Raw genomic sequence first — 23977 nt, 5'->3', positions numbered from 1 at the left:
AAAAAGGGTGAGGGTGGGGGGAAGGAAGAAGAAAATATCAGATGACTTAATTTCCCATCTTCTCTGTCTCTACTTAAATCCTGCTTGGGCAGCCACATAACTAATAGGATTACTGTCTTAGATATCTCAAACTTAGCATGTCTAAAATAGAGCTTATATTTTAGCCCTCTTATAAACTTCCTTGTTTGTGTGTAGGGAACCACTGACCTTCCAGTTATTCAAGATCCTACTCTTACAGATTTCCTTTGCTCTCTCAATCCCCTATGTCTAATTAGATGTCAAACCTTGTCAATTCTACCTCGAAAGCATTTCCCTTATTTGTCATCTGCTCTTCTCTCACATGTCACCACACTAATTCAGGCCTTCATCAACTCTTTTCCTAGACTTTTTAAAAAAATACATTTTTATCAATTATTTTTACATCACTATAGTTTCTCCATGTATCCCTCCCCCTCCTTGTACCAAAAAGCCATCTCATATGACAAATAGTATTTTTTAAGACAACAAAAGAAAAAAGGAAAAGAAATTCAGCATAACTGTTTAATACATATAGAATATATGTCATACATAGTGCTCATGAATCTCCCATCTCTACAAAGGAGTCAAGTGGGGGTGTCTTCTTTTTTCAAGTCATGTTACTTTTTTTTTTTATAATTCTAAAACATGATTCTTTTTGTGTCTCTCTACATTATTGCAGTCATGGTATCATCTAGACTCTTGTGAAAGCCTCTTAATTGAGTTCCCTATTCCTGGCATATTCATTCCTTCTCCAATTCACTTTCTTTATAGCTGCCAAACATACATCTGACTATGTTACCATTTAAAAATTTTTAGTGCTTCTCTATTGCCTCTTGGATATGATCTAAAATTCCCAGTCTAGTATTTAAAGCATTGTATAACATGACTCTTACTTACCTTTCCAGTTTTGTTTCATATTATTCCCCTTTACGAGTTCTCCATTTCAATCCACATTGGCTTATTGGCTGCTCTTTATACACGATATTCCATCTACCATCTCTCTGCCTTATATTTGGAATGTGTTCTCCTGACCTCTGCTGCTCAGTATGCCTCTCTTCCTTCAAAGTTCAGCCCACAGGCCATCTCCTGTAGGAGGCACCCTGATCTCTCAGGTATTAATGTTTTCTATTTCTTAATATCACTTTTGTATCACTTGAAGTGTACTTTTGCATTTACCTATTAAATTTCTTGAATATTGGGATAGGTTTCATATTTGTCTTTGCGCTCCAAGCACCCACATCAGTGTATGTATTTAATAGGTATTTAATTTATGTCTGTTAAACTGAATTACTGTGTCCTAAAATCTTCCTTGAGTGTCCTAGAGATCTCAGAATCAGGAAGTCCTGGGTTCAGGAGATGCTTCTGACACTGACTGTGTAGTCCTGGGCAAGTCATTTAACCATTTAGTGTCCCAAGTGATTCCCTAAGATTATATAGATTGTCAAGAAGGTTCCAACCTACACTTGTAGAGGAAGTCCTCCATGAGGAACTACCTTCATTGGGGAAATCATTAGCCTCATGTGCTCCCCATGGGCCAGCTGTTCTGCTGGGGTTCTAATAGAAAAAAAGAGGAAAAAGGAAAATGATCTTGTTACCTTCTTGTCATTTTACCAGTCCTCTAAGGCATGAAGCTTGAGGGTGTGCGGGGACGATCACTTGGCAATGAACATCAAGTCAGAAATTTTGGCTGGAAGAGGTAGGGGACCAGGTAAGAAGGTCACTTGCCTTTTTCAGGGTAGGGTTAAAGGCTATTTTCATAGTTTGCCTTACAGATATTACCCTTAATCCAAATTAATTTTAAAAGTATTTATTAAGTGATTCCTATGAGTGAGGTATTGGTGATACAAAGACAAAAAGTCCCTGTTTTCAAGGAGTTTACATTCTAGGTATATTTAAACAGACACAAAACAATATAATCTTTGTGAAAATAAGGAGAGGAGAGAGGAAAGAGAGAATATACTATATTTAAATGGAGAAACTGAGACCTAGAGACATGATTGGACCCAGGATTCATTACTAGGGCCAGGGGTAGAATGCAGAAAAACAAACAAAAATTAAATCCTCTGGGCTATGTCTACTGTACTTTGCTGGGTAAGTAGAAAGCTCTCAATAAAGGCTTGAAGAACCAAGATCAAATACCTTTCTCAGGATGTTAATAATCCTTAGCCAGTAAGTTAGTGTGAGTTCCATCAACTCCTGCTTCTGTTCCTCTTTTGGGACAGGAAGTAGGAGACGCAGACCACAACTGCTGTCAAGTTACTTGCTGACTGCTGAGGCCAGCAGTATGGTTAAGAGTCATTTGTTTAAACAATTTGGTGGGGAATTTTAATTTCAACCAGGTACCTGGCATAGATGCACGAATGGAAAGGAAAATATGTACATCTCATTTTTTAAAAAGAGGCCAAATCTTTAAGTAAATAGCTTATGTCTTTGACGCTGTAACTTAAGAAATGTTGAACTCTGAGTATGGTCTATTTTTGGGAAGAGTGTTTGGCTTTCAATGAACACAGCGGCACCTTGTGGAATTGTTTCACATTACAAGTGTCTAATGGGGACCAATGAAGAGATGCGGTTCCTCTGCTCACTGATATCAGCATTTGGCCAAAAGAAAGACCACAGCAAAGATATTTCTCCTGATAAGGATAACGTAGTTTTGCAAATTAACTTTGCCTCCATTATCTTGGAGCAACTAGGATTTGTGATGAGAGTACAAGTAGGTAATTTTCAAATATGGTGCACCTGTGGCCATCAAGTCTCAGCCACTGGGCTATTTGAGGGCATTAGTTGGAAGAGAAGTAAGAAGAAGAATTGGGAGCCTGGAGAAGGACACATAAGGGAAGTGAGGAGGTGTTGACAATAGACCTTGCCTACTCGAGGTCTTGCTTGCCCTTTCTTCCAGAGACCTTGGGAAGAGAGGTAACCTCCTTGTGGGGACAGAAGGTGATGCGCCATTGAAGAGACAAGGCATGGCTAGATAGTGGCTAAAGTCTGATAAGTGGTAAGAATAAAGAAGAGAAAGGAACAGGCTGAAAGATGGACTCCTACATAAGAACTTCTCACCAACAAGAGTAGCTATTGTTTGTACTGAGTAGCCAAAAATTAGCTGGGAAGAAAAGCCCCACCCTTGTGGGTTTGCAAATTAACTCCTAACACAGAAGAGATAATAATATTGTCAATAATTTCAGGACTTACTATTTTAATATATGTGGAATTCACAGCAGCCAAGAATATCCCAGTTTTGGTGAATACATTTCCCAGAACCTCCTCACAGCCACCAATCTGACAGACATATTTTGTCTACATTTTGCCTTGATGGATGAACCATGTATTCATTTATTCAGTCTTCATGACATGCCACTGTGCATACACCGTCCCTCTACTCCCTTTGCTACTCTAGTTCTGAAAAAACTGTAATTAAATCAACATTACCAAGATATTCCTCCCTGGGTACTAGTCCTCTATGTGTGTTGTGTTCCTCTATTAGAATGTGAGCATGTTACAGGTCTGGAACATTGTAGGTCCTTACTATAGAGTGGCTCATGGACTGATTGTGAGGATCAAATAACTTAATGTACAAGCACTCTCTCAACCCTAAAACACAATATAATGTCAGCTATTTTGAAATCTCCTTGAATATTGTAACATTCTAAAGTTTTTGCTATTTAACCTTGGATCCAAAAGCTTTGCGGCACCATGAAATGGTTGGTGACAAAATGTTTCCCATTTCTTGATGAAGTCTCTTTTTTCTTTTGTACGTGGAAGTGGAGATGCATGTGGATTTGTAGTGAGGAAGGGGAAATTGTTTTTATCTGTGTCATTCAGGTGAAAACTACATTGTCTAATTTGACCCCCTATTTTTTGCAGAAGATGAACTTTAACTGTATTTTCTTCCTAAAAAAACTCAGTTTAATGTTTTTCAAATTTTCTAAATTTTGGAAGGGAATGGGGTGATTGTAGTTCTTAGAGGGCAAAAAGCAAACCAGTAAAAAAAATTTTCTTTCTCCTCAACCCTCTTATTAAAATTTGTTTTTTTCAGGACCTCTGTATCTAGTATATTTTTTTGCTACTTCATGGAGTAAGAAAACACTCAGCTCACAAAGAAGTTGGAGATGCAGAGGCCTTGTCTGAAGATAAATTGTGTTCATTGTGGCGGCCTAAGCCTCTTCTACTTTTGGCTCTCTTTATTTGAGAAAAACTTTGTATTTTCTGTCCTGGTGCTTCCACTTTCTGGTAAGCACAGTCAAACATATTTCATGTCATGCAGCCTCAGCTTTAAACACAAATCTGTGTCCTAAAGTTGACCACAAGAGGGCAAAGGCAGTAGGCAAAGATGATCTGACAACACAGGTCTGAGAGTTGGAAGGCAATTACTGGACACTGAGTCTAAGCCATCCTTTTACAGAACAGGAGACTGATGTCTAGAAAAGTGAAGTGATACGTTCAAGGTCAGTGAAGGCACTTGTTTCCCCCAAACTCTCGCTATCCTCTTGACAGGTGTCAGGGACTGGCCATTAACCCACATCTCTGGCCAAAGGGGTGAAAGGGAGCTTCAGAATTTGCTTGATGCAACCTCTGACTCAACTTCTCAGTGGCTTATGAAAGCCATTGATCTACGTTTGAAAACTAGGGCATATCAAGAAATAAACCAATATGTCAATAGGCAAAGGGGTTCCACCAAAAAAACAAAAAACAAAACTTTTTTCTTATTTCTTTTTCTGAAAGTGACCACTTCCTTTATTTATTTGAGACTGGAGGAGATATATAAGAAAATGTTATTTTTATTGCTATAAAGATGATCTTCTTCCATGTTTGTCAAATTTCTGGCTAATTTTCATAAACTAAGAGATCAGTCAAGTAATCATTCAACCAGAGTTCAGTAATTACCACCTATATGCCAGACATTGTGTGAGGCACAATGGAGCCGCTAAGTGGCACAGTGGTTAGAGTGACAGGCCTAGAGTCAGGAAGATCTGAGTTCAAATCCAGCCTCAGGTACTTACTAGCTGTGTGACCCAAGGCAAGTCACTTAACCCTATTTGACTCAGTTTCCTCATCTATAAAATGAGCTAGAGAAGGAAATGGCAAACCACTCTGGTATCTCTGCCAAGAAAACTCCAAATGGGGTCACAAACAGTCAGATATAACTGAATAAAGTGACTGATGAGGGATACAAAGATGAAATAATTCCTGCCCTCAAAGAAATACTTTTCAGGTTCCTTGGAGTTGTTGTTATATTATGTATCAAAAACTAAGGACAAATTTGAATGTAAATTAATACATTTGCAATTCTGTTTTTAAACTAGCTATGCCAAATATGATAATTGTAGACCAAATCAAAAGATTTAAATGATACATTTTTGTTATTAAACTAATAATCACTTTAGATGCACAGAAGGTGTTAAAAACATATTACCTATATTAAAATTCACCCCACCCTGTTTCAATTTCCTGAATGAATGGGGGGTTGAGGGAAGACTCCTATTAAAATTGCTGGAAATTGCATATTTTTAATTTCATTTAGTCCAATGTAACGACGGTGAAGCCTTAATTTCATTGACCCCATGACAAGTTGTGGGGGGCAGAGAAGCAGCTTTTGATTCTCGGAACAATAAATGACCTTTGCAGTTTGACGACGACAGTAAATATCAGAATGGATAAGCTCCAACTGCAGTTCTTGACCCTGTGAGAGAAAGCTACGGCTGGCAGGCAGGGACAAAGATCTATGTGTCCTAAGGATGACCGCAAGAGGGCAAATGGTGACAGGCAGAGATTGTTTGGGATCACAGGATTGAGAGCTAGCAGGGACTTACTGACCATTGAGTATTCATCATTTTGCAGAATAGGAAACTGATGTCTAGAAAACTGAAGTGATTTCACCAATGAACAGACAATAAATAGCAGAACTCAGACTCAAACCTTGGTCTTCTGCATTCATGACACTATCAGCCATTCAAATGAACAGGCCTCAGGGATACAAGTATACTTGATTTGTTAAAAATCATATCTCATAAAACTGGTGATTGCAGATTGAAGCATATTTTTTCACTTTATTTTTCTTGCTGCTTTTTGCAACATGGCCAATATGGAAATATGTTTTGCATGATATTACATGTGTAATGGGTACCATATTTCTTGCCTTTTCAGTGGGTAAGGGAAGGGGTAGACTAGGAAAGGAAAGAATTTGAACTCAAAATAAAAACATGATTGTCAAGAAAGGATAAAATAATATCACACATTTCTAAAATTTTTTGTGTGATTTACAAAGTGTTGCCCTGAATACAGTGAATTAGACAGGGCGAAGATTTTGTCTATTGTACAAATGGGACATCTAGGTGGCATAGTGGATAGAGTGCTGGACCTGGAGTCAGGAAGACCTGAGTTCAAATCTGGCATTAGACACTTACTAGCTGTGTGACCCTGGGCAACTCACTTAACCCTGTTTGCCTCGGTTTTCTCATCTGTAAAATGAGCTGGAGAAGAAAATGGCAAAACTACTTCAGTGTCTCTGCCAAAGAAATCCCAAATGAGGTCATGAAACAACAAGAGCTAATGAAGAAAGTGACATCTGGGCATACCTCCATTAACTTTGGGGTTCAGGTGCATTCTGCTGGCTTATAGGTTAGAGTTACAGAACACGGGAATCTGGCTCATCATTTCAGGGACAATCATGACTGGAAGGGGAAGCATATGACTTCGCTATAAGGTCTTCCTGCTTTAACAGCAAGATCCTGAGCCCACAAATGAGGTTTATTAAGACCTAACTCCAGGAGATAATGAGGCACAGGAGAAAAGAGGCACATTTAACTGGGTACTCCCATGCCCCATTTCAGCAGAAGGGATGAGCAGAGCTCAGCACTACTCTGCAATACCTCAGAGGAATTGCTGGAATCCCTGGTATGGGACTGATAGCTTTGGGTTGCTTTAAGACTCTTTGGCTCCTACAACTTGTGCTATAAGAACAGAATCCTATCAGACTACACAAAAATGGAGAAGCAACACAAGGATTTCCCATTAATTATGGAAAGACTAACCGAGCTGGCATTGAATTATAAGCTTAGCCCTGGAATGGCTAACTCTAATCCAACTCCCTCATTTTGCAGATGAGGAAAGTCAGGTATGGGGAAGTAGAAGAACTTGGCCGAGCTCACATAGGTAGAAGCTGGTAGAGTTAGAATTTGAATGCATGTTCTTAGTCTCTAAATCCAGTACTTGCATCTCCTGTTCCTCTTATTCAGGAAGGATCCAAGGGCCCCAAAGATATGAGTGGGATCTTTTAATAAGTTGGAGGGGTGGAATTCCCCAGCTGCTGTCCATCTTTGCTTATTTAGCATTGATGAGAACATGCAAAAAGTGTCTAGGGTCTTCTTTATTAATAATATCAATAGTTAACAGTCATATATAGTGATTTAAGGTTTCCAAAATAAGTTGGAATGGGGTCACTATGTCTAAATCTTCAAGACAGAGCATCACCTAAAATTAGGGGGACAGAATTAAAGGTCTTGTGCAATCCTTTCCCAGAATGATCTATTCTATCATTGTGACTAGAATTCATTTGTGGAAGGAAGCAGAAGTCAAGAGACAAGAGTAGCAGACTGGATTATGGAGAATGGGTCTCAGTCTAAAAACACAATGCAGTGACCAAGGCCCTGGGCCAAAGTTTACTTGCCTTGACACTCTTCAGAATCTGTCTGCTGGAATGAATGTGCATACTGCGTGAAGGGCTTCTAAAATGGTAACAGGCACCAGTATCCGGAAAAAGTACATAATTCACCTGGCCATTTTTTAATTGGAGAAAGACATCAGCAAAACAAACTTTCCCCAAAGCTTAGCTGCAAGCTCCCATAATGGAATTCTAACAAAGGATTTCAATTGGAGGAATGGAGCAGTATTTCAGATTATGGTAGTTAAAGAGATGTAAGGTAGCAGAGTATTTAGGCAGCCTGCCCCTGTACATATGGGCTTGGTAACTGCATAAATCATTTAACTTTTCAGTTCTTCTTTTTCTTCTTCTGCTACTACTAGGATGATGACGACGACTACTACTACTTCTATTCTACTACTACTACTACTACTACTATGACTACTAACTACTACTTCTACTCTACTACCACCACCACCACCACCACCACCACCACCAGCAGCACTACTACTACTACTATAATTTACAGAGTGCTTTAAGGTTTGCAAAGCACTTTACAAATATTCCCATTTTAGCCTAACAACTCTAGGAAGTTGGTACTATTGTTATCCCCATTTTGCAGAGGAAACTGAAACAGAGGTTAGGTGACTTGCCCACTGTTCCTCAGGTAGTAAATGTCTAAGGCTGGATTTGAACTTAGGTGTTCCTGACCACAAGCCTAGGGCTCTAGCTACCCCACTACCTAGATAATAATGATAATCATATTGATGACGATAGCTAGTATTTATATAGCACCAGACCCTGTGCCAAGCACTTTACAAATATGCTCTCATTTGATTCTCACAATAACCTTGGGAGATATCCCATTTTACAGATGAAGAAACTGAGATTAAGTGACTTACCCAAGGCCCCATTGCTAGTAGTGTTTGAGCTTGGGTTTGAACTCTGGTGTTCCTGACTCCACGCTCGGTGCTCTATCTATTTTCACCACCTACTTGCCCCTACTATATGAGACTATGAGTGACAGAAGATGCTGACCTACATTGGTAGAGGAAGTCTCCTCACACAGAAGTTCCCTATAATAATTAAGGCACACATCCAGTCCTCTTCCCCACTAAGATATTCAAAATTATTTTTTTTTCTTATGGTCTAGGAGGGAAGGAAAAGAAAAATGTATCAGTGAGTGGCCAGAATGGCTGATCTTTTCTACCCTGAAAACACTGCCAACAAGTAAAAATTTGATAGTCCTGGCCCTGGTTTTCTTAGGGAAACTAATAATTATGGAACTTCCTACTAATTCCTGGTTATTATTATTATTATTGATGATGATAACGATGGTGATAAGTATGGAACTTATCCAAAAATAGATTTATTTTTGGTTATTGTTATTTTAATGATAATAATAAGTAGTGTTTATGTAGCAATTTAAAATGTCTAAAACACCTTACATATGTTATTTAATTTGTTTAGATGTTGACCATGGATCAAATTCCTGCCCAGCCCTCAGAGAGCTGTGGATTATATACTGCATGTTGTCCACTCTGATCTGAGTCAGGTGGGCAAAGGTGAAGGTCCATGCCACTTTCACATGGGCAAAGGACTGACTTTTTCAATAGTGTAAAATAAGCAGTAACAGAACCACAGAATATCAGAATTGAAAGAAACTCCACAGACAATCTGTTCCAACTCTGCCTAAATAGGCATCCCCTCTGCAGCATCCCTGAAAAGCGGCCATGCCATCTTATTTTTGAGACCTCTAGTAAAGGGAGAATCCTGAAGCAGCAGCCCATTCCACTTTTTGTTAGCTCTAATCATTAGCACATGTCAAGTTTAAATATTCCCCTCTACAATTTATACCCATTATTCTCAGGTTTTTTCCTCTGAGGCTAAGCAAAAAAAACAATTAATAAATAAAAATTGACTTTAAATTGATAGATTGTTAGGAGGGAACTTAGAGACCATCTTATCCAAACTTCTCATTTTATAGATGAGGAAAATAGATTCCTATAGGAGGACCTCCTCAAGGTCACACACTTAGTGTGCAACAGAGACATATGCCCAAGCCAGGTCTTTAGACCTCAAATCCAATGCCCTTTCCACTACGTCATGCTGAAATCTAATCCCCTTTCCATGTGGGATAGAGACTGGATTTTGTAATTTTGCTAGTGAGGGCATGCTTGGTTGAGAAAACCTCTACCAGTAAAGGTTGATGCCCTTTCTGCAATGTTGAGTCTTTAGAGAACTGTCTAGAGTCTTGCCCAAGGTCACACAGCCCCATCAGAGGCACAACATGAAGCCAGCTCTTCCTGTCTCTGAGGCCTGCTCTTTACCCACTCTTTCATGTTGCCTTTGTCTTCCACATGACAGCCCTTTAAGTACTTGAAGACAGCTATCATGTCCCCTTGAGTTGTCTCTTCTCCATGTTAGAACATCTCAGTTCCTTCAGTTGGCCTTTGCATTGCATTGTTCTCTGGTGCCTCCAACCATACTGCTTCCTCTTCTATGCACTTGTGCTAGCTTTTCAATGACTTCCTTATAATGTTATGCCCAGAACTGAACACAACATGCCAGATATGGTCTAGACTAGGAGTTCTTGGCTCCATGGATCCTCAAGAGACCCATGGGTAGATTTCAGAGTGTCCATGAACTTGGATGGAAAAAATCAACAGTAGCTAAATTCTAACTGAAATGACCATTTCCTCCAAATATTTAAAGCATTATTTTGAGAAGGGGTCCCTAGGCTTTACTGGAATGACAAAAGAGTTCATAACACAGTAAAAGTTGAATACACATTAGACAAAGCAGAGTACAGTGGAACTCTTACCTCTAGAGTTACGAGTGCTATATCTCTCCTAAAAGGGTCTAAATTCCCATTCATGGTATAATTTAAGGAAAAGAGGAAGTCCTCACTCCCCCAAAATAACTTTTCCCCTCAGGTGAAGTTCCACCAGTAGGAGACTTAGTCTTACTTTCCTCATTGGTAAAATGAGGACAATACCGATTGTAAAGAGTGGTTTATAAAGCTCAAAATGAGGTAATGTCTGTAAAACACTCTTTAAACTTAAAACTGCTGTATAAATGTCATCATTATTACACCATACGTACCAAACTCTCTTGGAAAACACTAAGATAAGAAGAGGGGAAGTACAACCAAGATTTCAACTAATTATAGACTTCTTGACAAAGAGCCCTAATTACTACTAATGATGATGCGCCACAGATCAAATCTTGTTGTCTGGTGGATGGGAAGGAGGCTGGAGGCAGAGCATTTAGGCTCAGGTGCACTGCTCTCCTTTCCCTTGCTTGCTTGGCTCAAGGCCTAACAATTTCCCCACCGCAATAATTTCCTATGCATGCTGCTGGAGTCACGATCTTAAGCCTCCTAATTTAGTAACCACTATCTTGTTTAAAGCCAGTGGGTAGGCACATACTGTGCATGTGGGGTACCAAATCACTTCCTTCTCTGTTTCTTCTTTCTCCTGCCTCCCAATGGGCTCCTCTATAGCTGTCTCTCTACTATCTGGAGACTCCAGTTGGAGTTCACTGGTATGTGTATCTATATACATATACATATAGATACACACATACATATATATGTATTTATAGGTATATGTATGTATGTGTGTATATATATGTATGTGTGTGTGTGTATACATACACACACACACTATATCTGGCCACTGGACCCAGATGACTCTGGAGGAGAAAGTGAGGCTGGTGACTTTGCACAGCCCTCCCTCATTAGAATCCAATTCAATTGCAAGACATGTCATCATTTTCCTGATGTCATGGTCCTCTTTGAGAATGAGGGATAAACCATACATGGTAGCCAAAACCTGGTACTGTTTCAAGTGACCAGTGACTGTGATTCATACTTGAGTATGTAAGCATTTCTTTACTACAGCAAGGCATAATATACTAATATTAATAATATATTAAGACTTAATATATGTGTTTATTTTTAAAATCCTATTACAAAACTAGAGAATACAGTTTCTGGAAGCCTATCTGGATGCAGAGTGAAAGATGGAAGTTAATATTTAAACTCCATTCAGTATTAAGTATTTAATAGTGAATGGAATTCACCATAATAGCATGTATTTTTATGTTCAACATACATGTGTTGAGGCAGCTAGTGGATAGAACACTGGACTTGGAATCAGGAAGACTCATTTTCATGAGTTCAAATCTGGCCTCAGACATTTACTAGTTGTGTGACCCTGGGCAAGTCACTTAACCGTGTTTGCCTCAGTTCTTCATCTATAAGATGGGCTGGAGAAGAAAATAGCAAACTACACCAGTATTTTTTTCCAAGAAAATTCCAAATGGGGTCATGGAGACATGACTGAAAATGAGTCATCAAAACAAACAAACAAAAATACATGTGCATTGACTCATTAGATGATGAAAATTATTTTCAGGTCCCATGGGGTTAAAATTATTCCCAAACACAAGCAAGGACTTAGGACCTCTTACAGGGTGGGTCGAATGGAGTGTAAGGTCCTTCATCATCATCATCATCATCATCATCATCATCTTCTTCTTCTTCATCATTCTCATTGTTCTCATTGTCTTCGTTTTCATTCTCAGTTTCATTGCCAGCCTCAGTGACATCATCGTCCCTTCGGGTCCCATTCGCACCCCTCTCTGGGGCATTGCTGGGTCCTGTTCCATTCTCAACAGCATGCTTGATGGGGATTTTGATGGCCACCTCTGACTCTCCATTTGCATATGCTCTGCTGTTTATTAATCTTTGCCTCTGGAGGGGAAAAAGTTCACATATTCTTTACTTGGCTAGAGTAACTGAAAGGACTGTAAATGGTGCAGACTCTTGGTAAGAAAGGGCAGACCTCAAATGTAGGTTGTCAGAATTTATATAACCTAGTCACGAAGAAAGTGGCATAGGATTTTCCAGCAGACCCTGGAGTCACCTTTAAACGAGCTACTAAATGAGTCTGGTGATTACTCAAAATAATAGCTAGCTCAGCAAACATTTTTGCATGTCTGCAAAATCCAAAGTGCAGACCACATAAAGGTGTAAGTGGGAGTAGGGTAATTGGGACAATGGAATATCTTTACATTAATTTCATCAACAGCCTCTTTAAAGCACCCAGCTCTCATAGTGCAAGTTTTCATGATGGTATATTATTAAAAATGGATGCTGAAAACTGCAAGAAAACTAAGAGAGAAGGTAGGGAACCAAGAGCTTAAATACACACACACACACACACACACACACACACACACACACACACACACACACACACACACACACACACACACCAAAACTCCCAAAAGGAAGTTGAGAGAGTGCTCTAAAATGTTGTCTATACCACAGTTAGATTCCTATCTCACAAAATGTGATGGAAAGGATGGTGAAAGAACTTGCCTCTTGCCGAGTAAGCAGTGGGCTTTTGGGAAATGGCTGTTGGGCAATTATTGGTTATATTATGATGGAGCCTGGTCTGGTGGAAAGCATTGAGCTTGGCATCAGGAAGACTTGAGTTCTAATCCTGCCTCCGATACTGAAGGAACACAGTAGGTTGCTTCTCAATATTTCAGTCCATTTCCTAACACTTATCTACTAAGTCCTATCTACTCCTACTCTAATATCCATGATCCTTTTCAGTCTCTATCAGTGAAGTGAGTTCCTTCACCAGCAATTTTGTACCCTCATGAAATCACAGTTTATTAATGTTTTGAATTTATAGGTAGAAACTTTGTACTCAGGCCCTCTGAAAATATTGCCTCCCTCTCCCTTTGTCCCATTTCCAGAAGAGCTGGGCATTACCTCATTAATCAACATACGGCTGGCCATGGAGAGTCTAGTTTTGGGGGGAAAGTGGCTGGTAATCATGATCCGGAGTCCGGCCTCAGAAAAAGAGAGCTGATGTGGATATGCTGATAGCAGCTCATCGACCATGATCACTGAAGCTTTGCGGTGGAAATTTGCTGTGTAAATAGGAAAAACTCAAGTCAAGATGGGAAAGTAGCAAGATATGTGACAAGTGCCACTTAGATAAGAGTCCAAATAACAAATTAAAAACTTTTTGTAACTGGTGAAAGGTGTTCAGTAGCTGTTTTTAGAGGAAATTCATGTAAACTGGGCTCAGTTTTCTTACTGGTAACAAAACAGGGTTGGACTAGATAATTTTCAAAGTCCCTCTGAACTCTAAATCTGGAATGTGAGTCTGAATGTGACATTCATCATTCACTTATATGTTAACTAAGCCATTTGAAAGTAAACTCTAGCTTTCAATGGTCTGTTCTTGTTTCACTCAGATGTATTCAGTAGAAAAGGTTGACTTCCTCATCTTTATATCTTCAGTGTTATATGTGTGTGTGTGTGTGTATGTATTCCCCCCCCCCATATTTTTTCCTCATTTTTCAGGAATGTTTATAATGATCTGTTAGTTACATCAGAATTCTCTGTAGTATACAGCTTCCTATACTAAAAAATCTAGTTATTCCTCCCATACTTGCCAAAGAACATGAGCTCTTTTGAAAAGCATCCCATATCTATGCTCATGCTATCCCAGAATTTTCCCGTTTTCTAAGCCACAGATTTCTGAAAAAAATCTTTTAAATATATTGAGTAAACTTGGGCTAATTACTCTGGTTCTCTGGGACTATTCCTTTTTTTGGAGTATAAACAGGCCAGGATACATGTACTGGAATGAAGCCCCAGGACAGAATGCAACCAAATGCCTAAGTCCCAAAGACCTAGTCTTTCATGAAACGTGAAAATATTTGCCAGGAAACATTTTACAAGTTCTTTAATTTATGAAGTGGAACAATCATCTACAGACTTCAGTGGAAGGACAGGGAAGAAATTAGAAATAATCTGTATGTCTTAAAATTTCTTTTGGATCCAAAAAAAGTCTGTGTGAAACAGAGGGGGAAAAAAAGCAAAACCTCAGCAATTCAAGGGGAAGTTTTGAAAGGGAAATTAATTAAGGCAGAATAGCTGCTATGTTAATGAAAAATAAAACATTGCAGCTTGAATTAAATTGTGTGTGCTACCATATAAAGAAATATTATTTGTTCAACCGAATGGAGCCATCATACTAAATTATTGCCTTTTAGTATTTCAATGAATTAGTTAAATGCTCTAGTTGAGTCTCTTTGAAAACAAGTAATTTTATGTGCCCACTTCAAATACTGGCAACTGAGGCTATGTAGTTTGAAAATATATTTAGACTGTTGTGTCACCTTACTTCACTAAATCACCAGACGTTACATTTAGTTTAAGAACTTTCACGAATTTTTTTTAAGTTGGTTAGTCTCTAGATATGAACCTCTGTTCTCCTCTTGTATTTAAAGATGAACTGGGAATAAAAGAAACACTGAACCTCTTATCTAATCACCTGCCCCAGGAGACTTGCTCCTTTAGGTGCCCAGTATGGGATATGCAATATAGGATCCTTGGTCATAAAGAATGTTTGGTTGAATACCTGACATTTTTAATCCTAATAATCGTGATCAGCTTCCTTGAGCAGTTGCCCATACCTTCTGTGAAGCTTTGGAAACAGGTAGAATGAGTCATTTTCTAGTATTTGCCTCCAGGAGTTTTGTACCTTCGCGGTTACCTTTCTTAAGGAGCACTACCGTTGCATCACAATTGCTGTTGTCATCAATTTCTGCATTATTGGCCAAACCATTGACCATGTTCCCAGCACTCTTTGTCCTCCTTTCAAAGCACTGATGTATGCAAGCATTGTATCTAAAGGGAGGAAAATGAAACAAAAAAGAACTTCAGGGAATTTGGGCAACTTTTCTCCATTCCTGAGCACAAGTGTGGCTGTTCCAATGATGCCACTTCATCTGCATGGCTTTTATTGGGCTAAGTACCCATGAGAAACACCTGAACTTTACCAGCTTACATTATTGTTATTTTTCTAATGCCCACATTCCCTTTGGACTCCACAACTTGTCTCACAAACACCATGCATAAATACAGTTGGCTTTCTTTACTACCATGTAATGGGAAAAAGTTCTAGGTTTGGAGTCAGAGGACCTGGATTCAAATTCTGCCTCTGCTTATTACTATCTGTAATAAATCACAGTTCCCCATCTCTACAAAGAATGTAAGAAGACTGAATTGATCCTGTAACATTTTTAATTGATCCTATTTACTTTTGTCGTGCAACTGTTTAGAGTCATGGTTCTTTGTCTCTAAACTTGGTTCAGAATTCAGCTGGTCTGTAATGACTTAAGTTTAAAAATTTAACTCTCCTGCCAATCACTGATCTGTTCGTGCCTTGAGGAATTTAGCTGACCTTCGGGAAAGCATGTGAACAAAAGGGAATTGGGTCTAATATCTTTACACCACCATGTTATCTTTCAAGGACATCTGGTTTGCTGTCCAAAAGTTTGGCCCATTATCTAGCACCTGGAGGAGGGAAGGAGGAGGTCATTGCTAATCCCCTGTTCCAAACTTCTAACCAATCATATTGTTCCCCTTGCTCAGCTCTGTAACTAATCATATTATCCTCTAGTCCATGAGGTTATCTACCCTGTTCTGTTCTTTGTTCAGTACTCCCCAAAACCTATAAAAGGGAAGCTGTTTTTTTTTCCTCGAGGTCTTTGGAGGCAATCCTTGATCCATATATTGACAGGCAGCACACCCCTGCTAACAAATATTATGTTGCTCAGAGAAATGTGCCTTAGTTTATCTCTTTGTTAAATTTCAGCCATGACAAATGGATTGGTCCTAATGTCTCCTAAGATTCCTTCAAAGCTCTAAATCTATGATTTTATGACCTTTTCAGTGAGGGTATGTGTAAAGGGGTGGGTGCTAGGTTGTCAAAACACGAGGATGGACTGTGGCAACTCTGTGAGGTGAATATGGTTTTTGAGACATTCATCTCAGCCTGTGCTCTGAAATTTCCAGCAATCTTTGGACTGACAAACCAAAAACTGTGGTAAAACATGAAACAACTGCTAAGAGTCTATATCCTGTAGTTTGGAATTCTAGTGTCTTTACCATCAGATCCTAGCTTGGGGGAGGATGAATGGTTTTAACCCAGGCAGTTATGCCTCACATTTTACTAGCTGACAATTGGCTGTTAGTCAAAGGAGCTGGTTGGTGGTGGTTTTCAGAGGTTGTTGTATTTGCTTTACGATAGTACTGTGTGAAACTGAACTTGTGCATTATTTCTGAACTATAATTCTCAGGCTTTATATGACATTTCTTTGCAGGGGAAAGGCAAGCCAGTGATATTTCTTATGGTATCTAAGAGAAGGCACCACACAGTACTAAAGCTGGCACATCATAGGAGGGGAAGGCAGGAACCTCTCTGGGAAGAAGCTGATTGCTGGGATATTAGCCACAGAGGAGTGCTTTGAGCAGTCTGTCAAAGTGTTAAGAACATGAAGAAATCTGAAGCCAGATGCTCAAGATTTAAATCTTGACTTGTGACTTTGGGTAAGTCACTTAACCTTGAGGCCCAAGTTTTCTCTGTAAAGGAAGGAGTTGGACTAGGTTGAGGCTGATCTGTATACCTCTTCCAGCTTTAAATTCTATCATTCTGTGATCCTTCCCTTATGGTTCAAATTATTGTTGCTGTTCAGTCGTTTCAGTCCTGTCCTACTCTCCATGACCCCATTTGGGGTTTGCTTGGCAAAGATACTGGATGGTTTGCCATTTTCTTCTCCAACTCATTTGACAGATGAGGAACTAAGGCAAATAGGGTTAAGTAATTTGCCCAGGGTCACATAGCTAGTTAAGTGCCTGAGATGAGATGAATCTTCCTGACTCTAGGTCCAGCACTCTATCCTCTGTGCTGCCTAGAAGCCCTTCCCTTATAGTTTAAAAGCCCTTCAATATATAAAACAGGTCTGAAAAATTCATGGGCTACCAGAACATTGGATAAAATTTCTGGTGCGTAGCAGGTCTTTGCTATTTTTCCCCACCCTCCTTTTTGCTGTTCTGAAAGTGAAAGAAGTTCAGATTAATTAAGAGACCTCTGACGGTTCCCACCACCCACCCACTCCTTGTTCTCTGGCACACTTCCTTTAATGGGCATGAAGCTATTGCTGTAAAATCCCCTACCTTTGTGGCCAGCTGAGCTTGTTTTTTGACCTTCAGACAGTACGTTAAGACTCATCCTTAAGTTGGTCTTCCCTGGAGGACACCAATGTGCTAATATGTTCTGTTTTTAACTGCTGCATTTCTATTTTGTGTTTTTAATTGAGTGTATTAAATTTTGTGTGTGCACCCAAAGCCATTTAATTGTGAAAAGATGCAATTTTATAAATTGCAGGAAAAAGCATACACAACACAGTGCTGATGATTAAAGCCTTCAATTGTAGAGATGAAACTAAAACAGCAAAATTAGCCCAATTTAGAACTCCAGAGTAGAATTTATGAAGAAATGTAAAGGGTGTATGTGTGCATGTGTGTGTGTGTGTGTGTGTGTGTGTGTGTGTGTGTGTGTGTGTGTGAGAGAGAGAGAGAGAGACAGAGAGAGAGAGAGAGAGAGAGAGAGAGAGAGAGACAGAGAGAGAGAGACAGAGAGAGAGAGAGAGAGAGACTGAAGCTTTAATCCCCATTTTATTTGGATCTTGCCAGTTAGAACATCTGGAACGGAAGTAACATTGGAGAAGTCAGCATAGATAGAGAAACCAGTGGTTTTCATATTGCATATGTTTAGTAATGGAGGAGATTAGTTACTCACTGTATTATGTTCATTTGCATATGTTCCTTCCACCCCACTGATCATGGGGAATGATAATGGTGGAAAGGAGAGATGAGAGTAGCCACATAATGATAAGACAGTACTCATTGGAAAAGACCCTGATGTTGGAAAAGATTGAAGGCAAAAGGAGAAGGGGACAGCAGAAGATGAGACAGATGTATAGTGTCATGGAAACCGTGAATGTAAACTTGGACAGACTTTGAGAAATAAGGGAGGATAGAGGGGCCTGGTGTGCTGTGGTCGATGGGGTCATGATGGGTCTGGATGATGATGACAGGGGATGAGATGGTCAGTATAGCAATTTCCCTAACTCTCATCCCCTATACACTCCAACTTACTAACCCTAAGGAATGCAATAAAGCCCATGCTTAGTGGGACCCACTGTTTCATTGGGGAAAAGATATTTAGCTTTTATTTAAACCTATCAGATCTTCTACCCTTATCATGTATTTCTTTGATGGCATCTTTTACTTCTATTTTCCCAAGTTCCTATGTTAGGATTCCTGTACCAGGAAGAGAAATATAGGCTGTTTACATGATGAGGAGAAGTGATGACAGGTGGAGCCTCATTGCAGACTGGGCAGAAGAAAGTGAGGAAGGCCTCGTATCAAATGGGTCCTTGGGGTGAACTTAGGGGAGAACATGGACAAGGATAGGCTGGAATAGCTGTTGTTATCTGCATTGTCTGGAGGGAGCTCCCAATAGAACAGATTAATTTGAATATTTGAGAGAACTAAATCAAGATACCACCAATGCTTTGTATAATAATAATAATAATAATAATAAAGATATTGATGGATAGGTAGCTAGATGGCACAATGAATAGTGTTAGACTTGGAGTCAGGAAGACCTGAGTTCAAATCCTGTCTCAGACATTTACAAGCTTTGTGACTATGGGCAAGTTACTTAACCTCTCTTACCCTCAGTTATCTCATCTGTAAAATGTGGATGATCATAGAACTTACCTAAAATAAATGAATATAATTTTCTTTGGTAAATGAAATGAGAAGCTACTAGATGGCATAATTTCTCCCTTTGGTGACCATACCCCATGTGAGCTGTTTTCTGACTTGATTCCACTCAACTTCCCCATCATATGACTGTTGTGAGAATAAAATGAGATAATGTATGTAAAGAGCTCCGAAAACCTTAAAAGTGAACTATTATCATTACAGGGCATTACAATTCCATGAGGCTGGTAGTGCAAGTGTTGTATTTCTATTTTACAGATGAGGAAAATAGGCTCTGAGACATTAAGTGAGTTGCTCAGGGTCAGAAAGCTAGCAAGCATCTGAGACAAAAACTGACTCATGGTGCCTCACTATGGCTTGCATGGTGCCTTAACTGTGCAACCATTGCCCAGTAATTACTTGTTGAGGAATTCCTTTATTGATCAGCATTCTCTGAAGAAAAGATTTTTTAGAAAGCCAAGCCAAAGCATCTGTCAACCAGAGGCGACACAAGCCACTTTGTTGCTTGGAACCAGCACTACAAAGCGTGCCTTGGGCAAACAGCAAGGACTTCACCCTCAAATCCATATACGAATACAAATTTAGGTGGGGGGAGCCAGGAGACTCTGAGATACTGCAAAGTTTAATGGCTGGGGAGCTGAGTGGAGTGTGGATGAGTCAGGGAAGAGCTCACGTGGGGTATGACCACTAAAGGAGGAATTATGAAATCCAGTAATTTCTCATATCACTTATATTTCCCACTCATACTACTTATATTTCCCAATATGCTTCTCTCTCTCTTCCTTCTTGCAGAGAACCATCCCTTATAACAAAGAATAAAAATTCAGCAAAACTAACCAAAACCTGGAAGAAATTTGACATTATTTGTAGTCTTCCATACCCATAGTCCCCCACCTTTGCAAAGAAGGTGAGAGAAGAGACCTCTCATATCTTTTCTTTGGGGCAAGTTAGGTCATTATGATTTCACAGCATTCAGTTTTAATTACAACAACAACCACAGAAGGCTTGCTAACTATTTCTTAAGCTCAGCTCATCTATTTCTATATTTTTGAAGGGGAGGGCAAAAGCTTTCTGTATTCTCTAAATGTCAGTGATCTGGAACAAAACACCAGCTACCTTGTCAACCTCTCCTGACAATTACTAAAGTTAAACATTTTATATCTTCAAAAAATTGTAAAAAGTGAAATCAACACTGACCTTCTGTCCCAAACATACATGACAGTAATTATCCATATGGAAGGAAGCTTTTAATCTTTGATTAAAGGAAGAGGAATAGGGTTATTGGGATCAAGAATATGCTCCTTTTGATTGGAAAATATGGAAGATGGAGTTGGAAAGAACTTTGTTATTGTTAATTGCTATGAAGGGCTTGTTAATATCTGCAGTGAAATACTGCTCTGTGTCCACCCCCTGCCCCAGAGTGCCACAATGCATGGAATCTAGACAGAGCTTTGAGAAAGAAACCAGGGAGAAAGTATGTATTACTTACTTCATAATAATGATGTAGATAATGTACATTAGCACTAGCACTAAGGACTCCCACCTGTAAAAAAATGTAAAAGCAAGTCACAGTATATACAGAATTGGAACATAAATGCTTCTGCTATTAAAAAATTAATCTAACATTGGGTTAGCCCCCACCATTATTATTAGCATGGACAAAGTAATCTTACACAGGTTTGAAAATCTTTCAAAGAGTCTCCAAGTTGGAAGAAACCACAGCTGCCATCTAATCCAACCTCTCCCTGAATGAGCATCCCTACTACAATGCTGCTATCATAGCTATAATATCAGCCATACTGTGGCTGACTGCTAGTGAGAGGGAGCCTTTGGAGACAGCCCATCGCACTTTGGAAGAGTTAGAATGATGAGGAAAATTTTTTACTTGAAATCAAGTCTGTATTTGTTCCTCTGAGACATTCACCTCTTGTTTCTAGTTCTGCCCTCTTGGACTAGATGGAACAATCCATCATTTGTTGAGGATCTACTGTGGGCAAGGTTCTGGGGGTAAGATGAAAATGGAATAGTTTTTGTTCACAAGGAGCTGATATTTTCTTGGGGGAGAGGGTGTATATGTGATACACACACACACACACATAAGATCCATATATATGTATACACAATAGCGTCTTCCCAGGTGACAGTTCTTCAAATAAATAATTAAAGATACTGACTTATTAACTTTCCTCCCAAGACTCCTTTTTGGAGGGGTGCTAAGCCTCCCTAATTCCTTTAATTGATTTCTCCCATGACAGAAACTCAAGGCTGTTCATTCTCTTGTTGCCTCCTCTGGTTCCTCTCTGGTTTATCAATGTTCTTCCTAATTTGGCCTTGCCCAAGTCTTGTGGGACTACATACATAAAGGGCGCTATGACTGACTCTTGATTGGATGAGATATTTCTGGGAGAGATGGGGCAAGGAGAGAGAAGGCATGGACTTAGAATGGTGAAGGGAAGATGCTCGGAGTAGCATGTTTCTTGATCCCCAGAGCTCTATTAAGGTTGGATTTCTCAGGTGAGATCTTTCTTCCTTCCATGAAGATGATATTTCATTTCATTTCAGGTTAGCACAGCTCCCTTTGCCTTTGCGTATTCTGTAGAGCTTGCCTGATTGATGGATATGTTTGTTTGTTATCTGTGATTGTTTTCTGTTTATTGAGCATGTGGTGGGAATGGAGCTAAAGTGGCCAAGATTAAGTTAACTGCTACCCTTCAGGTTGAGGGCAGCTAGGGGGTGCAGTGGATAGAGTGCCAGGCCTGGAGTCAGGAAGACCTGAGTTCAGATTTGACCTTGGACACTTACTAGCTGTGTGACCCAGGGTAAGTCACTTAACTCTGTTTGACTTAGTTTGCTCATCTATAAAATGAGCTGGAGAAGGAAATAGCAAACCACTGCAGTATCCCTGCCAAGTAAACCCCCAAATGGGGTCATGAAGAGTTGGGCATACCTGAAAAATGCCTAAACAATAATCCTTTAGGTCTGGGGTTTTAAATTGGATACTGTTTTTCCTTGAATTCAACAAACATGTATTGAATCTGTTCAATAGAAATTAATTCAATTGAATTCAACCTAAGAAAGACAGTAAGTGCAGTTAGTAAGTCCCTCGATTCTGCACCTTCTGATTGCATTATTTCTTTCAGTGGTACCTTTATTCACCTGGCTCCCCAAGACTGAAACTTTGGTATTATCTGTGTGGCACTGGATGACTCATTTAACATCTCTGGCCTCAGTTTCCTCATTTGTAAAATCATGGGGTGGAGGGACTTGATAAACCCTACAGTCTCTTTTGGATCTGATAAATTTACAATCATATAATCTAGTATGAAAGATAAAACCTGCTCACAAATATAATACGTGAAAATGTCTGAGATGTACAAGAGAGTTTACTTCACCAAGCTTCTGATTTTCCTAACTTTTCTACTTTCATATTCCCTAAACTCTACTTTTACCAATATTCATTTGGTTCTTCCAATTTTAATGAGCTGAGATTCTTTTTTTTTTCATGTATGCAAAGAATTTTATTTCATAACAAAAATCTCTGTTCTGGGCTCCCTGGCCACATATATAAGCTTTTTAAGAGTAGGGATTGTTTCATTTTTTTGTATGGATGTCATCAACACCTAGCATAGTGTACCAGAGTATACAGTAAGAGGTTAATAAATTATTATTGTTTGATAAATTGACTGATTCTCTTCTACACCATCTCTTTTGATGAGCTCATCCATTCCTGTAACCTCAAAGATCATCACTATAACAGCATTCCAAATACTTTCAGACTCATTGTCTCTCCTGAGGATCAGTCCTCTATTGCCAATTGCATGTGGGGTATATCATCCTGAATGTTCTGCCAGCAAACTTTTTAAAAAATATATTCATTTTATTTATTTTTAATGCTCTACAATCACTATCATAAAACTTAGATTTTTTTCCCCCTTACCTACACCCCATCACCCCCCTCCCTCCCCAAGATGTCATACAATTCTATATAGGATCTACACATACGTTCCTATTGAATACATTTTCATTATAGTCATGCTGTATAGAAGAACTAAAATAAATGGGAGAACTCATATAACAAAACAAAACATAATACACACACACACACACACACCACACACCACACACACACACACACACATATACACACACAAAATGATCTGCTACATTCTGCAATTGAATTCCATAGTCCTTTCTCTGAATGTAGAAGGCATTTTGCCTTCGAAGACCATTGGGAATTTTTTTTTTAATGTCCTTTCATTGCTATGAAGTTCCAAGTCTACCAGAAAAAACTCTCGCATGCTGTGGTCCTTGCTGTGCACAAAGTTCTCCTGGTTCTGCTCCTTTCGCTCAGCATCAGATCATATAAGTCTTTCCAGGCCTCTCTGAAGTCTTCTTGTTCATCATTTCTTATGGCACAATAGTACTCCGTTACATTCATATACCATAATTTATTCAGTCATTCCCCAATTGATGGGCATCCCCTTGATTTCCAGTTTTTGGCCACTACAAAAAGTGCTGCTATGAATATTTTTGTACATGTGGGACACTTTCCGATTTTTATGATCTCTTGGGAATACAGTCCTAGTAGCGATATTGCTGGGTCAAAGGGTGTGCACATTTTTGTAGCCCTTTGGGCATAGTTTCAAATT

The 23977-nt window shown here is 39.3% G+C and overlaps 1 protein-coding gene across 2 annotated transcripts in view; it reads right to left on the bottom strand.

The window, feature by feature from the left end:
• SLC24A3 (solute carrier family 24 member 3) overlaps positions 1-23977 on the bottom strand; it is a 769449-nt gene that overhangs the window by 63540 nt on the left and 681932 nt on the right. Inside the window, exons 9-12 of one of the 2 annotated variants that reach the window (XM_072634553.1) lie at positions 20818-20871; positions 15235-15380; positions 13449-13609; positions 12134-12416 (exon numbers count right to left, since the gene is read on the bottom strand). In XM_072634553.1, the coding sequence (XP_072490654.1) occupies positions 12134-12416; positions 13449-13609; positions 15235-15380; positions 20818-20871 (644 nt within the window). The remainder of the gene's footprint in view (positions 1-12133; positions 12417-13448; positions 13610-15234; positions 15381-20817; positions 20872-23977) is intronic. The other variant, XM_072634554.1, reaches the window with a different exon arrangement.

Source organism: Notamacropus eugenii, chromosome 1, assembly GCF_028372415.1.
Source record: "Notamacropus eugenii isolate mMacEug1 chromosome 1, mMacEug1.pri_v2, whole genome shotgun sequence".
NCBI classification, from domain to species: domain Eukaryota; kingdom Metazoa; phylum Chordata; class Mammalia; order Diprotodontia; family Macropodidae; genus Notamacropus; species Notamacropus eugenii.
The sequence above is the reverse complement of the archived record's forward strand: the minus strand, read 5'-3'. Positions and strand labels throughout refer to the sequence as shown.